This window comes from Pelmatolapia mariae, linkage group LG9 (assembly GCF_036321145.2).
Source record: "Pelmatolapia mariae isolate MD_Pm_ZW linkage group LG9, Pm_UMD_F_2, whole genome shotgun sequence".
NCBI lineage: Eukaryota > Metazoa > Chordata > Actinopteri > Cichliformes > Cichlidae > Pelmatolapia > Pelmatolapia mariae.
The window spans coordinates 16247858-16273291 of NC_086235.1; the positions used below are offsets into that span (position 1 = coordinate 16247858).

General features: G+C 41.7%; 3 protein-coding genes across 4 annotated transcripts; 1 reads left to right on the plus strand and 2 right to left on the minus strand.

The window, feature by feature from the left end:
* Positions 1 to 5990: 5990 nt before the first annotated feature.
* Positions 5991 to 8804, minus strand: mrpl15 (mitochondrial ribosomal protein L15). The gene is made up of 5 exons (XM_063483687.1): positions 8641 to 8804; positions 8340 to 8497; positions 7328 to 7493; positions 6552 to 6675; positions 5991 to 6443 (listed from the first exon to the last, which is right to left on the minus strand). Exons 1-5 carry the CDS (start codon positions 8743 to 8745, stop codon positions 6106 to 6108), a joined length of 891 nt encoding a protein of 296 aa, XP_063339757.1. The 5' UTR covers positions 8746 to 8804; the 3' UTR covers positions 5991 to 6105.
* A 1352-nt stretch (positions 8805 to 10156) lies between these two features.
* On the plus strand, positions 10157 to 14239 carry lypla1 (lysophospholipase 1). The gene is made up of 9 exons (XM_063483430.1): positions 10157 to 10507; positions 10627 to 10658; positions 10763 to 10828; positions 11007 to 11054; positions 11146 to 11216; positions 11303 to 11376; positions 13051 to 13152; positions 13520 to 13696; positions 13797 to 14239. Exons 1-9 carry the CDS (start codon positions 10439 to 10441, stop codon positions 13854 to 13856), a joined length of 699 nt encoding a protein of 232 aa, XP_063339500.1. The 5' UTR covers positions 10157 to 10438; the 3' UTR covers positions 13857 to 14239.
* On the minus strand, positions 13945 to 24451 carry LOC134634301 (regulator of G-protein signaling 20). Of its 2 annotated transcripts, none has more exons than XM_063483432.1 (5): positions 24323 to 24451; positions 23146 to 23306; positions 18217 to 18300; positions 17892 to 18126; positions 13945 to 16081 (listed from the first exon to the last, which is right to left on the minus strand). In XM_063483432.1, the coding sequence occupies exons 2-5, from the start codon at positions 23301 to 23303 to the stop codon at positions 15887 to 15889; spliced, it is 672 nt and encodes a 223-aa protein (XP_063339502.1). In that variant the 5' UTR covers positions 23304 to 23306; positions 24323 to 24451; the 3' UTR covers positions 13945 to 15886. The 2 variants fall into 2 exon arrangements, with proteins under 2 accessions (XP_063339502.1, XP_063339503.1); XM_063483433.1 differs by having other exon boundaries at positions 24331 to 24348.
* Positions 24452 to 25434: the final 983 nt, after the last annotated feature.

Consider the following 25434-nt stretch of genomic DNA (forward strand, 5'->3'; position numbering starts at 1 on the left):
GTTTGCAGATGGCTCTGTTGCCGGCTGTCATCCTCCTGATGATGAAGAGTGATATATGTGGGCGCTCCTCCAATGGGAGGCCAGGAGGAGTGGATTTAAGGTGTGAATTCCAGGTGTGTTCGCAGGTCTGTGACCTGGCGACCCAATCAACGATTTTACGAAACTTCAGATTGGGGTCCGTACAGAGTCTGTCTAAACCCCACAGTGTTTTTTTTTTTTTATCTAATTAGAAAAATAAAGTTTCACCCGTTTTATTGCCAAACGGAATAAACTCAAAGTCAACGTAATTTGTGTCTTTATCCACGTGTAGATGACACAGTGGAGGTTCCGCACTGGGACAGGATTTATGTTTGTGAGGTGAAAATGTGACACAATCTAAAACGTGCTTTAGGCTTGTTAACATACTCAAATACAAACACATGAGCTTTGCGCTATTTAACTGGGCAAAACACACACAAACCTCGTTGTTTTTTCCTCTGACCCACCTATTAAACCCGCGTTAGTAAAACCAAATCACGCCTTTTGATCATAAGTGCCTGAGGGCCAGGGAAGGAATTGATGAGCCCACATCAAAAGTTTTCATCAGGCAAGGCTGGTTACTAATTACACTGTGTCTTTCAGCTCTTATCGGCCATCCACTGTCTTTATCAAAGTTCATTTTACAAGACTGAAACAAACGTGATCAAGGCGCGTTTATAACGCGATTACTGCTCGCAAATGTTTGCGAACACGCACACAGAGAAAAGCGTTGATAGGCCCACACAAAGACCCATGATGAGCCATTATGTGGGACATCAAGAAGGAGAAAAAGCCTGACCTTATCGGTCTCAGCGAAAAGATGAAATAAACAGTGGAACAGGCTGACTGGCTCCACGAAAAAAAGTGGATTGAAATCCTCAGACATTCAGACGCACAGAAACTGCAGTTGGCGCATCGCTCTCCAGTTCCAGCTTAAACTGTCTGTGCCACCTTCTTCACAAAGTTTTATCCTACTTTAATTCCAACACACACACACGAACAGATTTTATTTAGTTTGCTGCGAATATTAAGGCTTCACACTTTATACAGTTTGTAAACGAAGACAAACTGTCAGGACCACAGTTTCTTCACAATAACACACAAAAAAGGAAAAAGCCACCAATTAAGTCCATGCAATGACATTATAGTGATAACAGCAGTCATTTACAAGCACATTGGGATAAAGGTGACTTTAAATGAATAGAAATGACCAGCCCAGAAACCCGGGAGGCTCGCGCTCCTTCTGTAATGCAATTGGATGATATTACAGGTGCTAACTTCCCCTGTACGGTTTCCATGAATGTCTGTCTTTGCAACTGACGGCATGCATTAGACAAACAATAGGTGCATTATGCAGACAGTTGCAACTTTGAGTCTGCAATATACTGTGCATCCGTGAGACCTGCACCTGCTCTGCATTATCTCTTCAGCAGAGTCACTTACTTTAAAGTGTAAATGTTCTGCGGTGCTGTTTAAAGTACAGAGGGTTAATACACAAGGGTTTGCACTGATCTTCTGCTAGAATACACATATTGGAGAAAACACAAGTCCCCACTTTAAAGGGCTTTCCAGTGAGCCTCGAAATGAGCCCGTGATAGGAGGGTTTTTTTTGTTGGTTTTTTTGCTTTTGTTTTGGACTTTGTTTTAGCGTCGCAGTTAATCAGGTGAAATGGAGATCTTTAAGAAAATCAATAATGTGTCGTGCAGGCAAACTCAATAATAGACGTGATTAAGGTGAGTTGTTTAAACCGTGTTCCCACTATTGGGGACCAAATATAAAACTAAGAGTCGAAACTGATAAGCTGGTATGTAGCTTTGGTAGAGAAACCAATAAAAAAAACCCCCCCAAAAAAACCAAAAAACCAAACATGGAGGTTATATGTCAGATTTAAAGTCGAATTACTTGTCAGAATAACTGGCGATTTGGTGGTGGGGGAGGTGGGGGTGTCCCTGTTTCACAGCTTGTCAGAATTATAGGTTGAATCCACATCCGCGGGGTAGAGCGGGACGCATGCTCCAACGCGCTGTGAAATGCGCTAATGGATTTAATCAATTACCTTGAATGGCGCAGCGTGAATACAATAATGTTAGTTTCGGCTGACTATCAGCGCGAACTGAGAGGGCTAAATATTAGACAACCTCTGTGTGTGTGTGTGTGTTAAGACAGGCTACTAGTGCGGTCCAACAGTTACTTATGGGGACAAAGTGCCCGTCCCCACGAGTTTGAAGGCATTTTTTGAGGCTCAAAATGGGGTTTTAGTGTCAGGGTTACAATGAGGTTATGGTTAGGTTTAGGCTGAGGGTTAGGATTATGCATTCATTTTTCATGTTTAGGGTTAGGGTAAGCGGCTAGAGAAAGCATTATGTCAATGAGATGACCTCACTAAGATACGAAAACGAGTGTGTGCTTGAGTTTTAAGTGAATACATTCTATATTCCTTTTATTGTATAACCCACTCCAAACCCCACCACCAGCAGGGCTTTCTTTTGCTGAAAAATGTTTGAAAACGTGTTAAAAGTCCTTTATGTTTGGCCTTATTAATGAATCCTAATCTATGAGGTGACAGTAGGGTATCAGTGCATTGTTTCATAGCCAAACAAGCAGCGAGCTGCCACTGAATGGGCACTATGCTTTCTGAATAGGGATTGTTCTCTGTGGCTTTCTGATCACAATGTGCCATTGTATTGGACAGAACTCATATATGGGACACTCCTCTCCTTCTCCACTTTGGATCAGTGATGACCAGGCTGGCACAGGTAGAGCTGTGCAGTCAGGACCTGTAGGAATACCAGAGGGCTACCTTGTGAAGGGACAGGTCAGCAGGCTCTTGGAAACGCTGGATGATGCCTTGGTTGGATATTTACTAGATGTGGAGCATGCACCCATTTGGTTTTGTTTTTGTGGTTTTCCGCTTGTGGGCTCTAGTTTTCCGTCTCTGAAGGTGCTCCAACACCCATGCTCTTCTTGTACTATGGATATAAAGTCATTTAAGTTTGCTGACATGGAGACGCGTTCTTCAGACTTCTGTCCAAAGGAGAAATCTGATCAAAGCCACAGAGGTGCAATGCAGGAGGCCTGTGTCTTGACCTCTGACACTGCAGCACTGTGTTCTGCCTCGGCTTCACTGTCATCCCATTGACTTTCCTTACAGTGCCTCATTCATAAAGAGCTGCATTGTTTTATAGCTGGAAGGTGTGAAGAGGATATGATAGTAGTGTTGTCTCAGGTGACCGTAATCTTCGCGGCGAGAGGCTGTATTGCATTGTTGAAGTATTGTATGGGCACAGCAGGCCAGCTTGAGATATACTCTGTCAAGTCTCAGACACCATTCTATGCAGTGGTCTGGTTCCCCCGCCTCCAGGTTCACTTCTCAATCGCATGTTTGAGCAAATTCAACAGCAGATGAGGCCTGCAGGGTCCCGAGCGTCAGCCTCCACACTCCCCGTGTAAACAGCGCCCTGCCCAGCCGGCCCAACGTCAAGCCACCTGAGAGGATTACATGCCCCCTGGTGTAGACAGGCTTAATGTGGCCTCATTAACAGAGCACAATGATGCCCCCACCTCTGAGCAGAGATAACAAGCAGAGCTCATCCAGACTTCAAACACAGCTCAGACAAACTCAGGAGCCCAGGTGGTTCAGAGTGTCCAGGCGAGGCCATGGAAGTCAAAGCACTTCTGCACTTCTGAACTACTTTAAGTAGCAACTGCAGACTTTATCGCCCAAGTGTGCCAAAAAAGGAGAAAAAGTGCCATTTCAGCATCTAGAAATGTGAAGATTTTATTGAAAGAGGACATGCACTTCACCGTGTAACTGAGAGTACAGCAAAAGCACAAATAGCATGAATAAAAATCCAGTAATATAATTTTTTATGGGACAAACTGTCTTGTAAAAAGTGCAAAGGAGGAAATTATTTAATGTTTTAGAGGAAGCCTTTTTAAAGGCCTTCTGCTTGTCAGTTGACTTGTGTGTATGTGTGTGTGTGTGTGTGTGTGGCATTTTCGAATCTTATTTTATTTTCTGCACTAAGTGACTAATTAATGTAAGCAAAAATCACTAATGAGTAAATTAAACTGTGCTCTTGTGTTCACAGTATTAAATCACAGCCTCCAATTCCTCTGTCTAGCTCCTTCCTCCTTAAACTGCTTTCTAACTTCATTTCATTTGTCTGTCATTCAGAGCTGCTCAGACTGAGACTGGCTAATGAGGCAAAGCTACGATCTCGCCGCAGAAGCAGCTCCATTCTTTGTAAATTAGGAATTGTATCCTACACTGATAAGAGCCTTATTTGCACAACTGAGTTGACATCTTTTACTTTCCAGAGAGCTGAGCTTTGGACATTGGATGTCCTCTGTCCCACGGTTGGAAACCAAACTTGATCCCAGACCTCCGCCTCACACCTGCGCCCAGCACACAGCAGAGAAGGAGTCGTGCATTTAACTGCAATTATCCCTGATTATTATCTGAAACTGGCCTGAGACTTGCGAGACACAGCCATGCACAGCGTCTGTCTTAAACGGCTCATTCAAGGCAGCAGATAATCAAATCGATCTGCCGTGCTCAGCGCCGACAACAATGTCTGAATGTTTAATTAAACAGTGTGAACTGGTTAGACTCAGACATTAGATTATTTGGAGCAGAAACCAGACACAAAACGCCAGTCTGAAACAAATCTTTTTAGCCAGCTGATTGAGGAAAATACTTGATCCCACTTTGTCATTCTTCTGTGCAAACCTTCAGGTAGCCACACGCTCACAGGGCTGATGTTTGTGCTTCTTTGCACATAACAAAAAAAATTGTTTAGCTCGCTCCTTTTCTCTCTGTTGCTCGTCTGAGACCTGATACAAATTCAAAAGGATCTGCTGCTTTGAAGATAAGAGCTGTAGTTCTGCCATAAACAATGATTGTGCTGTTTCTTTCCTGTGGCGTGATTTATTTAAAGTATTATGCTTTAAGGATTTGGGCAGGTTTTCCTGGCAGGGCCGGCTGTGTATGTATCCACCAGCCGTATTGGATACTTGAGGATTCAAGAAAACACTCAGGGAACCACAAGGAAAGTCATCAAAGTGAAACCTTTGTCTCGCAGGGTGAAAATTTACTATTTAATTGAAGCTCACCTTAAAAATGATCTTTGTTTAAACGCTTAATGAAAACTTTGCATCACTCCTTTTTACTATTCTTGCATAATTGAGATCTGCCTGCATTTACTAAGGTGGCAATGGGGGTGGGGGGTGGGTTTAAGACAAACACAAAGCTCGTGGTGGTGCACACACGCACAGGCATATGCTTCCTTTGATAAAGTGTTTTTATAACAGCACAAATTCTATGGCAGCCTCCCTCAAGACAATATCTGCGCAAAATACCAAGTTATTTATAGGGAGTGTGCCATTTCGACTCCAAAAAAATAAACACGAGCGTAATAGTGAACTCAGGAGAGATGCGATGAAGCTGCAACCAGTGAGGTTACACTCCGGCACAGGCTTAATTTATAGAGTGCGAACAGGGGGCAAAATAGAAATCTCATCAGGATGCATTGAGTTTTATTAGATATGAATGATGTCTTGATTCAGCTTTCATGTCTCCAAAGCATACAGAGGCAAGGTTGTATGTATGTTTTTTGCCTGTGATTGTGTTCCAAAACGGGGGGAGGGATCTTTTGAACGTCCACACCAGGATACAGCTGCCTGTGACTAATTTCAAACTCCCCTTCTAGGGCCTAGGCAACCCATTTCACAAGTAACACACATCACCAGGCATCTGTTTCCTGTTTTCATTCTTTGAGTTATCTTATTTTCCTTATTTCCCCCTCACCTGTTACAGTTCACGTTCCTTCCATCATGCAGCACGGGCCACAGTCGTGCTTGGACACGAGGCCGTCAGATGTTGGCCACCGAGTAGTACTCATCATACGGTTTGTGGCATGAAATCGACTACATTTAACTGTATTAATAAAAGATAATACAATGAAAAATGTATTTTTCAACATAAAGTTTAATGGCAACACACAGATTACATTTTTCCATACAAAATGAAAACACTTTCAACACCCCCAGCTCCCTATACATAAACAGTATTTTTCTCCTAACACCTACGAGCTGTAATATTTCAGCAGTTTTTCATCAGTTGGTTTCAGGATCTTCTTCTCGGGCATGTTAACAACCCAGCCTGGAGAAAGGCCAAAGAAGATCTGTCGTATATCCTTCCTCATGGCCAGCATGTGATACAGTTCATCCTTTGAAATATCTGGCAGAATGTAACCATACTTCTGTGCCAGGGCTAGCCGGGCCTGCTGGATTTTGTCCGGGTCTGCCAAGTAACCCCGGTTGTCAGCACTTGTGTAATAAGGGAGCATACTCTCCCCGGGCAACATTCGCTTTGGAATCGGCTGCCCACGGACAAAAAACGGGACGGGCTTGATGAGGATATCTGCAAAAAGTGAGAGCACATTTTCAGGCCTTTTATCTTAAAAAAAATATTTAAAAATAAAATACATCGACTTGGGCAAGTGGATAAGACCAGTCATTAATGAGTTACCAAGACTTATGGGATCGTAGAAACTGGTTGTGATGACCCCTCCGTTCCTTTCAATAGCAGCTATGGCTCCTTCTGTCGCTCTCTGAACCTCAATGTTGATTTTTGCAGCAAAAATGTCAGCACCCTGGAACAGGACAAACACATGAGCTTTAGTCAGAACTGGCTAAAAATAATAAACTAAATAAAAATACTGAGGAGTCAAGACGAGCAGCTTAACCTGTTACTGTCACAGTGACAACACTGTCATGTGGTGCCACCTACTGGTATGTCTACTGAAATTCTTCAGTTCTAACCAATTAGATAACCTCGCAGTGATTTTAAAGCCATTCTTACAGAATAAAACCTTTGCTGGTCAAACAATAAGCTGTTCAAATTGTTTTCTTTGTCTTGCAGCAGCTATGCATAAAGTCTTCAGCTCACAGGCTCTACTGATGACAGAGAAAATACATTTGTGTGTTTTCCTCATAAATATTTAAGATGTTCTGCTCATAAAACAGATAAAGGAAATGAACAGGTTATCCATTAAGAAACCTTTTACTTTCAATTTTCATGGAAAGGAGATCCTCTGGTGTTTGTAGCATAGCATTCATAATTTATTTGACCTCAATAATCACATCTCTCAAGTCTTGTTTCTGTGTTGACACTAAATACGCCAGGAAGTAGCTGTTTGTCCTCAGACGATTGTTAAATGATATTAAAATCAGCTGTGATGAAAAATCAAGCTTCCTAATTTTGCCTAATCTGATCTCTATGAAACAGACGAACAGATCAAAAACCTCGTCAACAAGCTGGACTCCATAGTCGCGCTTCAGGGGCTGGATTGTGACTCCTCTGGCGTTGACGAGCTGGGTCAGGTCTATAGGCTGAGTCGGGTCGACTCGTCCGAGATCGATCAGGTACTGCAGCCGTTTTAGCGTCAGAGGGTGGTACTGCGGACGGCGACTGAGGAGGAAGAAGAAGTACAAATCAATATGCACTGCTCAGAAAGATGAAGGGAACGTTCGATCATAGCAGCGTAACACAAACTGAGTTAAACTTCAGTGATATCAATCTATCCAGTTAGGAAGCGGAAACCACTGTGAATTCATTCGAGGTGCACCTGCATCTTTGCTCTCTCCTTATCCCTCATGACTAACTTTTGTTTATTGCTACTGGCAGCATGAGATGGTAACTGCAGTCCATTCAGGCTGCACAGGTAGTCCAGCTCTTCCAAGATGACAGATATGCAAGTAACATCGCAAGAAGGTTTCCTCTGCCACCCACCACAGTCTCCTTATATCTCCTCCCTTCAAAACTGTGGAGGACATACAAGGGGATGGGACATTACATGGGGCAGTATTTGATCTTTTGTGCAAGAAGGAGAGGAGCAGCATTGCCCATGCTCTACAAAATGACCTCCTGCAGGGTGCTCAGGCACATTTCTGGCTGTCAGACTCCATGAATGTGGCATGAGGGCCTGATGTTCTTCAGTGGAGTCTGTGCTCCCATCTATGAACAGAACAAGGTGCCAGTGGCAGACCTGTCACTCCAGGTGTGCATTCACAAATGGCAGTCCAGCTACACAGCATGACTCTAATGCTGGTATTAAGAGATCAGTGTGGGTAGTGCTGTGTAGATAAGGTGTACTGACTGACAGATAAAACAGGTTATAAATAAAGCTTTGTGTTTTCTGATCCGAGCTTGATGGCAACCAAGTGCATCTGTCATTTATGCAAATTCGGCGTGCCTCTTACTCAAGCAAGCATTCATCGGTTAGCTTCACAGATAAAAGGCATTTGACGCTTTTACCTGTGCCCTTCATTGAATCCGTATTTTGGTATGGCCAGGTAAAAGGGGGTCTGCCCCCCCTCGAAGCCCAGCCGAGGTCGGTTCCCTCTCTGCCGCTCTCCTTTGTGTCCTCTGCCGCTCCTGTTGCCACCATGCTGCCCTCTGCCCCGCCGTTTCTCCTGCGACACAGGGACATTTAGGACCATCTCCTCTTGCTTGCACATAGTCTCATGAGAACAAGTATCTCCGCTGGATTACTTTAGCTGGCACTAGCTGCGTTAGCCACAGATAGCTACAAAATTTACGAGAGATTAAAACTTACCGCTTGCCGGGCTCCTGGTTCAGGCCGTAGGTTCGCTAAGGTTATCCGCGGGAGGTTCTGCAAAACATCCAGTGCTTTACCGCCTGGTTTCTTAGGGAAAGACATGTTTCGGTCGCTCACATGTCAAAGCTAGCAAACCAAGGGCATAGAGGTCACGTGACAAAGAGGGCAGCGGAAGTATTTCTCGTTGACGCTGTTACGTTTCAAAATAAAAGAAAGGGGTTTGGCGCTCCTGTTTTCCAAAATAATCCGTGTTAATATGCAATTTTTATTATTTAGAAAACAGCCAAAATGGTCTGGCTCACGATAACATTAATTAACATATTTTGAAAATGTCCCAAGCAAAAGCCAAACGTTGCTAGAATTCTTACTAATATTCAACATTATTACACCGCTATTATTTTTCACGACTTTTTTTGTAGTTTTGCCTCTGCACACCACCACTGTGGATTTTAAATCAAACAATCAATATGTGCAACGACTTGGGGAGGAGGCAAAAATTACCTTGGGGTTGCATCAGGAATGTCATCCAGTGTGAAAAAAAATCTTCCAAGTCAAAACATGTAGAGCTACCTGCTGTGGTAAGACCACGTGAATAAGGGATCAGCTGAAAGTAGCATATTAATTTTAATACTTAGATAAATATCCTTTGCAGTCAATGATTGCCTGAAGCCTGGAACTCATTAACGTCACCAAATGCTGTCTTTTCTCCTTTGTGACCCTCTGCTAGACCTTTACTGCAGCCACTTTCAGTTGCTGCTTGCTTGTGGATGTTTCTGCATCCAGTTTTTCCATTTCATAACCAAAAAGCATGCTCTGTTGGGGTGAGATCAGTTGACTGACTTGACTATCGAAGAGTATTCTTTGCTTAAAAACCAAACCTAAATAAAACAAAAACTCTTGAGTTGCCTTTGTAGCTTGCTTTGGGTTATCAGTAATCACTTTTGCGGCATTTGGCTGAATCTGCGAAGAGAGTATTTGTACACTTCACAATTCATCCTGCTGCTTCGATCAGCAGTTACATCATCAATAAACACTAGTGATCCATTATCACTGGCAGCCATACATATCCACACCATAACACTGCCCGCACCATTCTTGACAGATAATGTGGTACACTTTGGGTTGTGATCATCCTGGTACAAATTCACCTCGGTTTCATCGCTCAAAAACATTTTTTTCAGATCTGTATTGGCTCTTTTAGATGTTTTCTGGAACAATCTAGTTACCACAGCTCTGCAGATCATCATTGTTCTTGAAAGTAGCTTATGTTTAAAATTTGAATGCTAAATATGTAAAGGTTCTTCTTTTTTTATTATTATTTTGTATAAAATTTTGAATTGTATTTCTTGAGCTGTGCAGTCACACTGTCTGTAATTTTCAAGTACAGAAGTGTGCTGTGGAGGATTTAACTGCACTCAAAGAGGCGCTCGTCGACATTTCACTCACCCAATGGCTGATGTGCATTTGTAATCAAGCCGCTAACGACATCCAATCAAAAAGCGGAGGGGGCGGGACTACGAAGCGTGCCTGTCTTTAGCGAGTAGAACCCTAGCCGTCGGTGTGTTTGTTTTTAACATCACATTTCAACTTCCAAGAAGAAATTCACGACTGCCAGCAGGGACAGGGGGCAGCGATACTTTGACCTCCATGGTCGGTCGGTATTTTGTCCTTCAGCTGTTTTATAATTGAACGGCCGAGTTGGACAAATCTCGACACGGATTGACAACAAAGGGGGGCACCGTTATTAGCTAAGAACAGCTAACCTCTCCCGACATAACAGCTGCCTCAGCGCTGCATGTGCGGCAATAACATGTCAGCGCCCTTACCTGCCATTGTGCCTGCTGCCCGTAAAGCCACTGCAGCGGTGAGTTAACAAGGCGACACAGGTCATTCACATGTTAGTGAAAAAAAGCAGCTGTTATTAGACAATAAAGAGCCTAGTTTGTACCAGCATGTGCGAATAGGTGTTGTTTGTTTTGACAGGTTATATTTCTGCATGGCCTTGGCGACACTGGGTATGTAGAGAGATTTGTTTACTTCTTGTGTGTAATATTGGTGTTCATTAGGACCCAAGACACTTTTGCTTTCACTTTAACTATAACTTTGTCCAAAATGACAGACATGGCTGGGCAGAAGCTTTCGCAGGCATCAGGATACCACATGTGAAATACATCTGTCCACATGCGTAAGTATATAGAGCAGTTATAACAGGAAAAGCAGGTTTTGGGAAAGTTTTAGAAAGTCCGTAAGCGCTTTATGTAGACTTGAATGCCGTATTAAAGGCTGTGAAAATGTATAAACCTGTTGACACATGTAGGGCAGTTAGGGCAAGCCATAATGTTACTCTTTTCCACTGATTACAGTCCCATCATGCCTGTTACTTTGAACATGAGGATGAACATGCCTTCTTGGTAAGCCTCGCAGTTAAGGAGCATTTTTCAATTGAGAGTGTGGCTGTTGCATGTCGGATGAGCCTCACATGTATGTGCTCCCTTTCTACAGGTTTGATATCTATGGGCTGAGCCCGAATGCAAATGAAGACGAGGCTGGAATTAAGAGAGCGTCAGAGAACAGTATGTTGAAAGAAGGATTTTGATCCTTTTCAAGCCTTTTCTTCAGTCACATTCAAACATAAGGGGTTTCCTTAATTTCATTTCAGTTAAAGCTTTGATAGACCAAGAAGTGAAGAATGGGATACCTTCACACAGGATTATCCTGGGCGGATTTTCGCAGGTAAGTGTGGGATGTGCAGGAATGATATGTTATATAACCTTGTTTTTTGTGTGTGTGATTTACAGGCAGTGTTATGATGGCACATTACTGCCACTGAAAGTAAAAAAAACAAAAACAAAAAAAAAACACTGGGTGAGGTCTGGTAACATCTTGCGAAAATTATTTTTCTTTTAAGTTTACTTACATAAGAGAAAATTGAGAGAAAAACTGGTGATTTTATAGGAAGAAAACAGCAGATTTACCAGAGAAATGTGCCAAATTGATGAGAAAAAACTTGGAAAGGTTGTGCATTTAATTTTTTTTGTTTCAAGGACAAGATATTTACAGATTTTTAAAGTTAAGTTGGAAAGAAATTCACAGCCATGAATATGAACAGCACTTCCTTTTCAGTCATATTTATTCAGGCAGACAAAAAGCTACACTCAATTCTAATAAAATATGTACTCCTTCGACCTGGACTAACAGCACCAGTCGCTGCATACAACTTTAATCTTGAAAAAACACTTGATGCTAGGTGATGTTTTCTTTCAACTGCAAATGTGCAGTGAGGAAGGCGAGTATAATCATACAAACCACATCTTTGGGTCCGTTAATAGTAAGCACTTATCAAGAAAATGTTAAAGCTACTTTTGGCTGCTCCCTCATTCACAAGGTCGCCACATTGGGTCACTCCTTATGTTTGATTTGGCTGATATTTTACACCGGATGCCCTTCCTGATGCAACCCCAAAGGGATTTGTGTCCCCTTTTAGTTGAATGTGTACATAACTAAGCCATGGAGCCATAGTAGAAGGCAGTTATTATATAGTGTATTATTATGCTGTAAGCAGTTAATACAACAGCAGCCATCAAACATAGACTGAAAATGTGTAATCTATACAAAAATGAACTAAAAATTGAACAATTTGTTCTTATGCTTATGCGCAGGTCTATTTTTTTTGCTAATCTGTTTCTTTCAGTTGATATCAAACAGCACGATAACTGAAAAGATTAACTTGATTTAAATTAGGGATGTATTTTGTGTCCAGGCGCATCTTAAATTTAGGCAAGAAAAGCACAGAAAAAACAACTAGGCGCTGTTTTCATGTACTTTAGGCACTTAAAATACAAATAATTTATTTCCAAGTAAATTATTTTAAAAGAACAGAAGAGGACTAGAGCCTTTAATCATGCAAACATACTCATGTTTTGACGCTGCTAAATGAGCCTTGTATGTAAATGTGAATTCCCTTTATTTGACTGACAAATGTTTTAATGAAGAAGTGTATTTGTCATGTTTCCTCTACACCCACATTCTTTGTATTTTTATCCTCTAACAATAAGAGAGGCCTGTAGTGTCACAAACATTCTGACTTAGACGAGTTACTTGTGTTTCTTGGAGCTGTCATACTTGCACTGGGAGTTGTTTATTCTTTATTTAGTTGGGTATGTGGCAGTTAGCTCCCACCCGTGGATTATCCCATAGATTTAAAATTCTGTTCAGTCGTTTATCCATTGAAAACTGACACACACTTAGGTTTTGCTATAAAAACTGGACTGTTTAAATCAGTCAAGTGTGGATTAATCAAGTGCTGTCCTCAAGCTGAGGTTGTGTTGATGTGTAGTTGTAATCTGTTAGTGTTGGGCTTAGTATCTTTGTGAGAACAACGTTTTTTTTTGTGTTTTTTTTCCCCAGGGTGGAGCGTTGTCTCTCTACACGGCTCTGACGACTCAACAGAAACTTGCCGGTGTGGTCGCTCTCAGCTGCTGGCTTCCTCTCCACAAATCCTTCCCTCAGGTAGAAACATTTCTGAGGGTGCAACCTACACTTTTAGACAGATCCACCTGAAATTTGTAGTTCTTAAAATTTTTGATAATTAACACTTCATAAAGTTGTGAATGCAAGTATTTTCTTTTGGACCGCTTAATAATAAGCACATATATGAGTGTTTTTTTTTTTTTTTTTTTTAGTTTGGGTTGATGTCTAATAAATTTGGTAAGCACTGTATATATACATGTAATGCTTCAAATTTTTAATGTATTTATTTATTTATTTTTAGCAAACTACTCCTTCAATTGGATTACACTACTGGGATATCCCACAGCCAGCTCACATTCAGTCATAATCAGATAATAAAAATAATCCTAATCTGTTCTATTCTCAGGCGGCTGCCAACAGCGCTAACAAGGACATGCATGTCCTGCAGTGCCACGGGAATGCCGATCCCCTGGTTCCCTACGCATTCGGCATCCAGACAGCAGAGAAGATGAAAGCTCTCATCAATCCTGCCAACATTACCTTCAAGACATACCGGGGTCTACCTCACAGCGCGTGTCCAGAGGTGAGGGTGGGAATAAGAAAAAAAAAGGCACATTTGACCGCGGAGTTTTCGGTGTCAGCTCCGTCTGAAATGCTTTTTGCATCTTTTTGTGTATTTACAGGAAATGGTGGATGTCAAGCGATTCATAGAAAAGCAGCTTCCTCCTATCAGCGACGAATGAACACGAGTGTGTCCGCTCATCTGATCAACATCAAAAGAGTCCTTTGAGCTTGACTCCAGTGAGACTACGTGGACTCGAGGACCACTGACTTACTTAATTAAAAAATAAAAGAAAGAAAAAAAAAAGAAACCTGCTGCTACTCATAGATAAGAACGGGGCTGTCAGCCTGCGAGAGGCATGACTGTACTGATGCTGCATCCTGACCTGGAGCCACACACAACCCTCAGTGTTACAGTAGAGTAACTAACGGTAGTTGCTTGATTGTGAAGCTACTTTTCATTGAGACGAGCCATTTCTTGCAGGAATTGTATGTATCATAACAACTAGGGCTACATTTCATGGTTTAATACCTACTCTCTCACAATAAATGGCCTGTTGTTAAATGTTTTTCTTTTTTATTAATGTAGCTCTTGTCTGGTGATGAATTATTAATTAAGGCACATCGCCAAGCTAAAAGGCCAAATATTTATTGCTGCCAGCTTCTCAGATTTCTTCTTTTTTCAGCTCCTCCCTTTAGTGGTCACCACAGTGAATCATCTGCCTCCATCTCCCCCTATCCCAGCATCCTCTGTCACACCAACCCCCTGCATGTCCTCTTTCCCCTCATCCATGAATCTGCTCTGAGGTCTTCCTCTTTTCATCCTGTCTAGCAGCTCCATATTCAGCATACTTGGTCAAGCATATCCACTATCCTTCCTCTGCACATGACCAAACCATCTCAGCATTGCTTCTCAGACTTTTTCTCCAAACTCCCTCCGATATACTTATTTCTACTCCTGTCCACTCTGGCCACTCCCAGTGAAAATCTTTAGCTCGGCCTCCCGCCTTTTTATCAGAGCCACAATCTCCAAACCATCATAGCACTAGCATATTATAAACCTTCCCTTTGACTCTTATCTCTAGCCATCTTTTACAAATCACCCCTGACTCTTTCCACCCTGCCTTTACTCTCTTTCACTTCTCTCGTGCACTGCTTTGGATGGTTGATCCCAGGCATTTAAAATCATCCCCCTTCACTTTTCCACCTGCCCCCCTCTCATTTAAACACATGTAGTCTCTCTTCTGCTTTCTTTCATTCCTGTCCTCCTGCATTTGGGTTTACATAATTGTAGATACAATATTAGCACCTGGGATTTCATCAGCCTTCTTACCTGATTAAGTAGGACAGCCAATATGTTATTGGCTGTCCTAAAGTGTAAATCATTTCTGAAAACTGTTCTTAACACACTGCAAAACTACAGTACTACATGTGCAATACATAATCAGGTGAAAGCATAGACTCTACTGTAAATGTTCTTGACACATGACAGGAGAAGCAACATATGATTGTGCTTTATTTATGTGAGAACTCATATAGTTATTTCACACAAATTCCTTTTTAAATACGCAAATATATCAGTGGTCATGGTCATGTATTCAGTTTGTTTTTCCCTGTTTTGCTTAAATTAAATATAGACTAGTATCACAGTATTGAAACACAAAGACAAGATCTATTTCTGGGTATCAGCTCGTCAAGTTGTAAAAACTTTGATCTTTGAGAAGAGCTAAAAGCACCAACGTGTGAAGTCATTGTCGCACCATTCGTTTTAGACCAAAGGTGCTAGTGTAGAAGATCTTATTCCAAGGCACTTTCCTTCTTCTTAATTTTACCGTTAAATAAAAACTACTAGTTTCTACAAGAACTGGATATGCATTAAGGCTCACAATATACCTAAATACAAATGCAGTGCTCACAGATACATGCGTTCCCTCATTAAACAAGGTAGAAAAGTGCAATGTCAAGCGCTAGGGAGTATATAAAAATATAGATATGTTTTAGACAAGTAACTGATGCTGAACCGAGCATTTGTTCTTGTTTGCTCCAAAGGTTTTGGTAAGCTAATCGTGGGTAAATAAACAGCAGTTACAGCTGGATAAGTAGTGTTCATTTTCACGTCTGTCTTTCTTTAAATAGCAGGACTCCAACATGAACACGAAACTCCTTCGGGTGGGACGCATGCGCTAGAAAGCATTGTGTGGCAGTGGAGAGTCTATGGCTCAGAGGGAGACTGAGACTCCTCCAGGCTCTTCAGCAGATCTGTGTACGCAGATGAGTTTATAAAGCGGGGGTACGAGTCTCTCTGCATCAGCGTGTAGATCTGCTGCTGAGCGTCGTCGAACGTGTGCGAGGTCGGCTCAAGCATATTGCGGTTTATCACTTCTCGGACGCGTGAATCCAGACTGACCTGGAGAGGACGAGGAGACAGAAGAATGTTCAATAGCACGGATGATGGATTAAAAAAATGCACATATAAAAAGACAAAACAACTTCCACACGAGGATTTTATACTCTGCGTGACACTTTGAGATGCTTGTTTAACTGCTCATTACTGCAAATGCCTTATTAGCCAATCACACGGCACCAACTCAATACATTTAGGCATGTCGACGTGGTCGAGATGACCTGCTGAAGTTCAAACTGAGCATCAGAATAGAGAATAAAGGTGATTTAAGTGAATGTTCCAGTTGGACTGGTCTGAATATTTTAGAAACTGCAGATCTACTGAGATTTCTCCACACAACCATCTCTAGAGTTTAAGCAGAGTGGAAAAGAGAAAAAGAGAAAATATCCTGTGAGCCTCAGTTCTCTGGGTGAAAAAGCCTTGTTGATGCCAGAGCTCAGAGAACGGTCAGCCTGCTTTAAGCTGGCAAGAAGGCGACAGTAGCTCAAATAACTGCTTGTTATAAGAAAGATATACAGAAGAGTGAATAAACAACATGCTGAATCTTGAAGCAGATGGACTACACCAGCTGAAGACCACTCCGAGTGATCTGATGTCCGCTAAGAACAGGAAACTGATACTACAGTTCACACAGGCTCACCAAGACTGGATAAAAAAAGATTTAGATTTCTGTTGCCTTCTATCAGCGGTTCAGGCTTCTGGTTTAATAATGTGTGGGATATTTTCATGGCACACTTTCAGTCTCTTAGTACCAACTGAGTGTCGTGTAAACACCACAGCCTACCTGGGTACTGATGCTGACCACGCCCATCTCTTCATGACCACAGTGTTCAAATCATCAGAAACTGGTCTTTTGAACATGGCAATAGATTCCAAGGTGACCAGATCTTGATACAATACAGCAACTGTTTGATGCTGTCGTGTCATTATGGAACAAAATCTCAGAGGAATGATTCCAGCACCTTGTTGAGTCTGTGCTATGATGAATGAAGGCAGTTCTGAAGGCATAAGGGGTCCAGCCTGGTACTAGCAACATGTAACTAATGGAGTAGCCAGTGAGTGTATGTCAACCAGGCTTCCTGCTACCAGCTTGAAAATGTAAAATTACTGCTTTAACCACTTTTGACTCAAAAATATCTACTTACATGCCTTCTTTTGACATAATCCATAAATTAGTAAGGCGACTTCAACCTGTTAGTTCACATGCCTTTTATATGTTGTTTAGTGGTCTCTAGCTAGTCTTTTTTCCTTTTTTATGGCTGTTGGCTGGTTTATGTTACTGGTAGCTACACTTAATGTTGGTGGGTTATTAACGATACTGTTCTTGCAGCCTGTCATTAACATGATATTTATAATACTCCACTTGTTGTCAGTGCTGTTGTACTTTGACACCCTGACTCTATATACACTCTACACCCTAAAACAGCCACTTTGAGACTTTTGGTGAAGTTGATCTTAACATAACTTCTTTAGCCGAGCTAAAGAAGTTGAACATAAAAGCTGCCTGCAAAGCAGCAAAAGCAATCTGCAATATTACGCCTCGGGAGTGAGAATGTGTTGAGTGTCAGCATTTGAACTGTAGTAAAACATAAGTGATAATATGGTTGCTACTTGTGACAAAGAAACTGAGCTGATTATTCTTTCATACAAAATTTATTTACAATAAGCTAATCTGCAGATTATGAAAAATGTTTTGATATTTTAAAAATGATAATTTATCATAACATATCTGAGAAGATCAAGGCTAGAGAACACATTTATGATTTTCTGTTGATAAACTTAGATATGATCATTCTAAGTATTATTTACTCACCTCTTTAGGGGAAAGGATGGAGATGAAGTCCTCATAGATCTGGCGGACTTTCTCCTCGACCACAGTCTTGTTCGTCTCCTTTTTGAGCTCCTCGCAGGCGAGCCAGAACATCATGTTCTCCTCGCTGAACTCTGTTCTCAGGAACTGCCTGAAGCAGCTTCGCCCGGCTGCACTTTTCATCACCTTTTCAAATGACATCGCCCAGGAGCGAGTGTCTTCCAGAGTAGGCTTCGGGCTGGAAAATAAAAGAATAATGGATGCGTTGGCATGTCACCGAATTTCCACAGCAATGTCACAGATTCTGTATCGCTGAACTGTTTCTCACCTTTCTTCGCAATTAGTGGTTTTGTCCGTCCTGCTCTCAAACGTGGACCTTTGTATTGTTTCGTCTTCGTTTCTAACAGTCAAACTGAAAGACAAATAACACGGAGAGCTTTGACGCTTTGATCATGAATGTTTTTAAAGCAGTTTGTCACCCGGCTTTCAGTTTTTCACCCTGCAGCTTGAGCTAGACATTCAAAATTGGAAAATCTTCTAATGTGACCATTTGTTATCAGACAGAATAAATACATGTTATAATTCAATGCATGGCAAAATACATGTGGAGGCCCTTAAGGAGACATGAAAACACCTGCTGTTGTTTGAGTTTGTGTCACACTGATCTTAAAGCTTACACTCAACATTACATAATACACATCTAGCTCAGGGCTGTGGGCCTACGATCAGAACTAATGGGATCCGTAGCTACATTAGCCATGCAGTGTGCTGACATTACCATCAGAATTAAAAGTAATGCATTTGTTCCTCAGTCGCTGTGACGTGCATTACGACTGTATTTGTCCTTACAGCCATTAAGAGAACATTTTAAACATTTTGCTTGTGGCTAAACAATTTATAAATAATGGACGACTGCTTATAATTTGTTTGCAGGTGTACCAGCTAGCCTCAAAGCAGACACTGTGTAAATATGTTACATGATGATGCAAGTAGCAACCTCTGGAGCCGAAAACTGCATTTCCTCTAGTGGCCACTTGAGGCTGGCTCCATGATCAAGTCAAAATGCCCAAATTTAGAGCATGAAAAAATACGTTTATAATCTGGTATTTTTTAATATGTAAAACTCATTGTTCAGGATACTGGCATTAGCAGCACAGCTGTGCAGATTCACAGCTGTCCAAAAGTCAATGCACCGCACTGCGGTTGTACTTTTGTGAAAAATAGATTATCTGACTAAAGTCATGACTTGCTGTGAGGTATAGCCATCCAAGATGTTTGTGCTGCAGCTTTGCCGAGTGAAACTGTAGTATTTTTTTCCTTTTACTTTGGGCTTATTAGTAGATCCAAACTTTTCACACAACTCTATGCACTATGCAGTCATTGGTTTGACCGCAATCTCCCCTGCATACCAAAAGTATTCTAGAGTCAAATGTGAGGCCATCTGTTGAGCAGCTAAAGCTTGGCCCAAGTTTGGTTCATCCAACAGGACAACGATCCCAAGCACAGGAGCAAATCAAACAGGACTCTATGTAGTCCTGTTAAAATCTTCTTTTTCACATATAGCTAGAGCCTGGTAACCAGGCTTGCTAGAACTAGCTGATCACTTAACACTCCACCCTCTTGTCCAGATACAGTTACTTCTGGCTCCCAAAAAGCCACCATGGTGGTGACCAATACACTAACCTTAAGGCCTCAAAATGTAGAGGCCAAAAGCAATGTGATGGTTGTGATGGCCATGTTTTTATGGCGTGCGTTCAGGAGCAGTGTTTTCTTTGTCAATATATAACTCCTTTCGATATTACATTATAACTCTGCTAACTCTTTACATTCACAGGGAAAGTGACATACCCCAAATGCATTATGTGGACTTTAAAATTTCTCCAGCAGCAAACAATCAAAAACTTGAGGAACCACTGGTCTAATATTATACAGTCTAGCCTCATGACTTCCCTTAAATAAAACTAAGAAGCCAATCCCAAATGGTACACATTAAAAATGGGCTGGTGTCTACATACCCTATATGTAGACACTAGTCTGAGGTAATATCAAAACCCAGAAATACTTTAAATTTCATGCAATCTGCAGTCAAAAAATCTATTGCAAACACTGATTTCCTACAGCGTAGTGTAGCAGGAGCACTGTGCATTCTATATTTTCTTCTTCATTTGAAATGACAGAACATTTACAGCACGTTCAGGCTGATCCACTGGGAACGTTTGCGTAAATAGTATAGTGTGTCAACTGTCCAGCTCATCCTGTGAGTCTCACCTGTGTGGAATTAAAACGTTCTCTCTGCCTGAAGTAGCAGCTGGCTGTCGGCTAATTGGTTCAGGTGAGAGTCCATTGTGAGCCATCCCACCTGGGAATGTGGTGTTTGAAGCTGCGCAACAATTAAATTGAAGTCATACAGATGTATAGTAAAAAATGTATTACTCATCCCCAGCGGAGTGAATTATCGCGACCATGTTCTGCACACAACAGGTCGGCTGTCCTCAGAGGAAGCAAAAACAAATAGTTGATAATTCCAAAACAGGTTTAAAACCCCCCGAGGCCTCCATCCGACGAGAGCCGGCGTCGGTCACGGGGCCACTGAGTTTCTGTTTTTCTGGGTTGCTGTGTGGATGGTGCTGCTGGTAAATGAATGAGAGGTTGGAGTCAAAAGGGAGGTGCATCTGTTGTTGAGCTGTTACTACAACATACGTCTCATTTTATTCCAGACTAATGCGGAAACTATTAGATTTTTATTTGATTTCATGTTTTCTGGTTTATGTCTCTGCAAATTAAATATCATTGTTTGGACAAACCAAGACAGTTGGCGGCATAAACTTTTGCTCTGGGAACTTGTAATGACCACTTTCTTCATGATTTGCTGTTTTTGGAAGCTTTTGAGAGCAGGGACCACTTACAGAGGACAAAATAGTCCTAATAACAAACTGAATATACACATTCACTACCATTTGTACTCTTGTGCTCAGCACTATTTGCATTCTAAAACTTTTCAAGCAAAATACTCCAGACATGTGATGTGATGGCTCAAAATCATATGAGAGTTTCCATAGCTTCAGAGTTAAAAACATTAAGCTCATGCTACTGCACAAAAGTCCTCTTTTAGAACATCAGCCAGAGGTATTGGCATCAAGGCTGAAGGAAATATGAACACCAAAAATGACCATCAGATTTGATCCACTACGCAATACCATCTGAATCACATTTGAATGGCAATGGCTTGATTTTTCAGTATTAAAATGATCACAAACACAAAATGATCACAAACACAGGTATGCTTTTACTCCTAATGCAGTAAAAGCATACCTGGACAAAACAAAAAACACAGAGTGGTTGCCTGTGAGTCATGGATTGGCCTCCCAGTAGCCTGGACCACAACATTACTGAAGCAGGGTGGGGTCATCTTGACAGAAAACACAACAAAAGGCAGCTAACATCCAAAGAAGAGCTTTGAATGTCCTTCAAGAAGCCTGGAGAACTATTCCTGAAGACTACTTAAAGAAATTACAAGGAAGCTTGTCTAAATAGTTCAGGCTGTGTTGAAGAATAAAGGTGCTCATACCAAATAATAACTGTCAAGCTCATCAAAATTGTACAAACTCAGTTTTTGTCTTATATACTGTGTTTCCATGTATGTTTGCACATATTTCAATAACACATGCACCCAATTCCCATTTTCCGAGGAAAATATACAGACATGAGGGCTGGCTCAAGACTTTGCACAGTACTGTCCCTATCTGTAGATATACCCATTTTAGTAATACAACAATCTTATTGGTTGCAGAGCTCTAGGAATTCTGAATCGCATTTTGAGAATCCTGCAGCTCTGTTGGGAAATGAGTTGTGAAAACACTGGATTAATGTGATGACTGGTTGTTTTCCTGGTCCACTTACTCAGCAATCAATAAACTCAGTGTTACATCAGTAGATTTTTCTGTTTAATCTATCATAAATGACAAAAATGCTATTATAGTCTGTGAAATCTATGTGATAGAATTGTCAAAAACCATAAACATTGACATTGTAAAGTCACGAAACCAGAACACTTTAAGGTTTGGGTGTTTTTTTTCCATCAGGTGCTTATCAGCTGAACCTCTTCCTTCCCTCATGCCTCTTGACAGGCTATATGTAACACATTTTGTCATAATCGCCATCTTATTATAGAGCATGAGGGCTTTATTTTCGTTTGTCATATTCTTGTTTTTAACTTGAACAGGAAATTCAAGGAAACTGCTGCATATTTTTATTTCTTTTTAAGATCGGTTTCATTTCCTGTGCATATTTCATTGCTTTTAAAAGAACTGTCCTTTTAGTCTTATTGCTCAAGCCAGCAAGCATTTATCTATCATGCATTGCTATAGTTGTGTAGTTGTGCTTGCACTCTGTTTTAGATTTCTAATTGCATTTTTTTCTTCTTTAGTTTTACCTAGGTGTAGATAAAATACAACACTGTACGTTCTGGCTACGCTTTAGTGCAGTTCACTGGGCAGGGTTGTTCAGCGTTTTTCGAGCGTGGCGCACTCCTTTCTGTGGCAACTAAAGTGATTTGTGGATCCCACTTTGGTGCCTTAAACACGTGTTTTGGAAGTAAAAATAACAATTGGTGATCAGTGGGAGACATGAAAGCAAAACAGAGATACTAAAATTGCTCAAAAACAAGATGTCCCTCTGGGTCCACTTGAGTGGGGCTGTGGCAGAGACATAGAATAATGCGTGGAGACAATGGCATTCAAAGCAGCAGCTCACTCAGGAGCAACAACAGCACCTTGCATTCCTATGCCCAGCCCTACACTAGCTAAAGAAGGCAACTACCCTCCCCTTCACTATCTGCTTTCACTGCATGCAGCCCCCAGCTAGCTGCAAACGACACCCTCCCTCCCGAATTGTACGTAGCCACACCATTTAACATCTTGCTCCTTGTACACACGCATGCCATATGCCCGCTGCTTGCTTAAGTCCCACAGTCTTATTAGCTGTGAAATTAGCTACAGCTGACACCAATCAGTCCTGCTGGACCAATTTTGAGTGAGTTCAGGATTCATCTCGGCCAGCAACTCAGCTAGCAACTCATGCAAAACTCATGAACCCGTGAAATTTAAGGAAATGTAATTAATGAGAGGACTTAAGTCATCAGTGTATAAATCTGTGTGTGGATGTCAACCACCCTCCCCACTCATTATGCATGCCTTGGTCCGCATCTTTCCTAGCTCCAGCCCTGCTGTGTGGGATTTAGTGGAGTGTTTCTCCTTACCAGGAACAGCTACAGCAGCAGCACCAGCAGAAGCAGCAGGCATTTGAGGCGTTGGTGGGGGTGTTTCCCATTCTGTGGCGCGCTTGGAGGACACTGGCAGCTGCTTCTTGATGAACCTGCATCTGTCTCTTACGCATCTCCTCCCGCTCTGAGCCCATGGACTGAAAGCAGAAGACCACAGTGAGAGAGCTGCGCAGAAAGCAGGGTGGTGGTGATGGCTGGTAGGAGAGGTTTCACTGGAAGATCATTACCGCATTAAGCGGAAGCATCACACGCAAAACATCACAGTCCAAGAATCGCAAGAGATTAGAGATCTGACAGCCGGCGCGCAGCCCTAAGGAGGCTTGAGGGGAGGGAAAAAAAGCGACTCAAGCCTAAATGATATGGAAATCTCGTGCTGAAATCCGTGCTTGCTAAATTGAAACTACCTGAGGTGAATAAACGTGTCTTGCGGAATGCGCGAACACTTCACGATCTGGAAGCGAGAGGTCAACTTCTGCACAATGCAACAGCAATCGACATGAAATATATAAATATATATATATGAATGCAAACAGCTCGAGAAGCCAGTGGATTTTTTTTTATCAAGGGTTTGCTGGATTATGCTGAATGTAACAAAACCCAATGTGATGAGCAACACCCCCCCCCCCCCCCCCCCCCGTTTCCCCCCTCTCTCTCCCTCATCTCCCCTCTCCGTCTGTGAGGGATGAGCAGTAATGATAGCGACAAGGCGTTACTCCTGGACCGCAGCAATCGCATCCTCGGGAGTATACACGATACGAGAAAAACAGTCTCCCTACAGCAAGCAGCCATTTATAGGAACATAATGCAATCATTATGATCAGAAATACTGATAATTTCGCGTCCACTCACATTATTCTCTCTCCCTTTAGAGGCAAAAAGAAGCAGCAGATCTGCTAATATCTAGGTTCGTTTAGTGATCGATGATTTTATTTCAGCACGGATGACAGTGTGCACGAATTGTCTAGAAATTCATTCTAATATTCCTGGTTGCTGGAGGAACATCCAGATAAGAATGCTTCAGTCTCACTGGACCCTGTAACTACCCGCCTTATTTTCCAAAAAAGAAAAGAAGAAGAAAAACTGCACAAACAGTCATGCTTTCAGTCGTTTTTAAGACGCTCTCACTGTTATAAAAATATAAATGTGTACTCACTGTGTCACCATGAATGCCAGAATACAGGTGATTTTTGGCTCGATCACGTCCGTCTGCCTCGGCTTGACACAAACCAGTTGGTTTCCTCTATGCGCATGCGTTTCCTGCAAGTGTGAAAAGATTTTTCTGCGTCCGTGCATTAACTGCCAGAACACAATGTGCGCTGTCTGTTACAGCAATGGCTTCTTCTTGACAGATGGGGCAGGAAGTCTATTGCGTTGCACAGATAATAAACAGAGATTCTTGTAAATTATTATTCATGGGGGGTTTTGTTTTTGGAGGCAATGAAATGCTGCTGGTATATAATCAATAAAGTTTCTGCGATTGGGTCAATTTCTGTTGAACTGAATTATGAAGAAACGTAATATATTCTTAAATCGTTGCCTGTATCACTCATAATCTGGTTGGTAATGCATTTATTTTACTGGGTTCATTTTTGGATTCTGGAGTCAGTGGTGGCAGAGATTAAGACGCTGTAGACGTCACAGCCCTGACTAATTTAATCAAACATCTGGAAGATCCAAATCAACATCTGCACCTAGTGTGCTCCCAGTGTGGTCAGCACCACTTGAATCCACCAGAGGGCAGCGGCGCTCTATTTAAAAACGCCGGGGCCTAGCTGCAGACCCCCAGGGGACGCTGAACCCAATGGAGGGCAAATCAGGAGAAGTAAAATTTGATTAAGTGACTGTTAACTAAACTGAATCTGAATTATAAAAAGCAATCCCTGCACTTCTTCAGCCATGACAAGATTCTGCTTTATGAGAGCAGGCTGCATAAAACCATCTGTCCTCATGCTGGGCTGAAGCCAGGATTTTAGATCAGTTTTTAGCTCTAAAAATCTCTGGCTTTTATTAATCATTTATTCATGTAACCACTCAGTTATTTGTCTTTTCAGAATATGCAATAGGCTGCTGTGCTGAAAATTAAAATAGAGTCAAATATAATGCTGCAGTTGAGAAAATGTCCTATAGTTTTTTAGATGAATGCTACTTTTTATTGTACGTTAATCCATGTAAACCTATGTAATTTAAAATAATTTAAAATCAAACCTATTGTTTTTGAACCTCTGGTGTCAGTCTCCATACTTTTGTTGCAGATTCTGAGTCGGG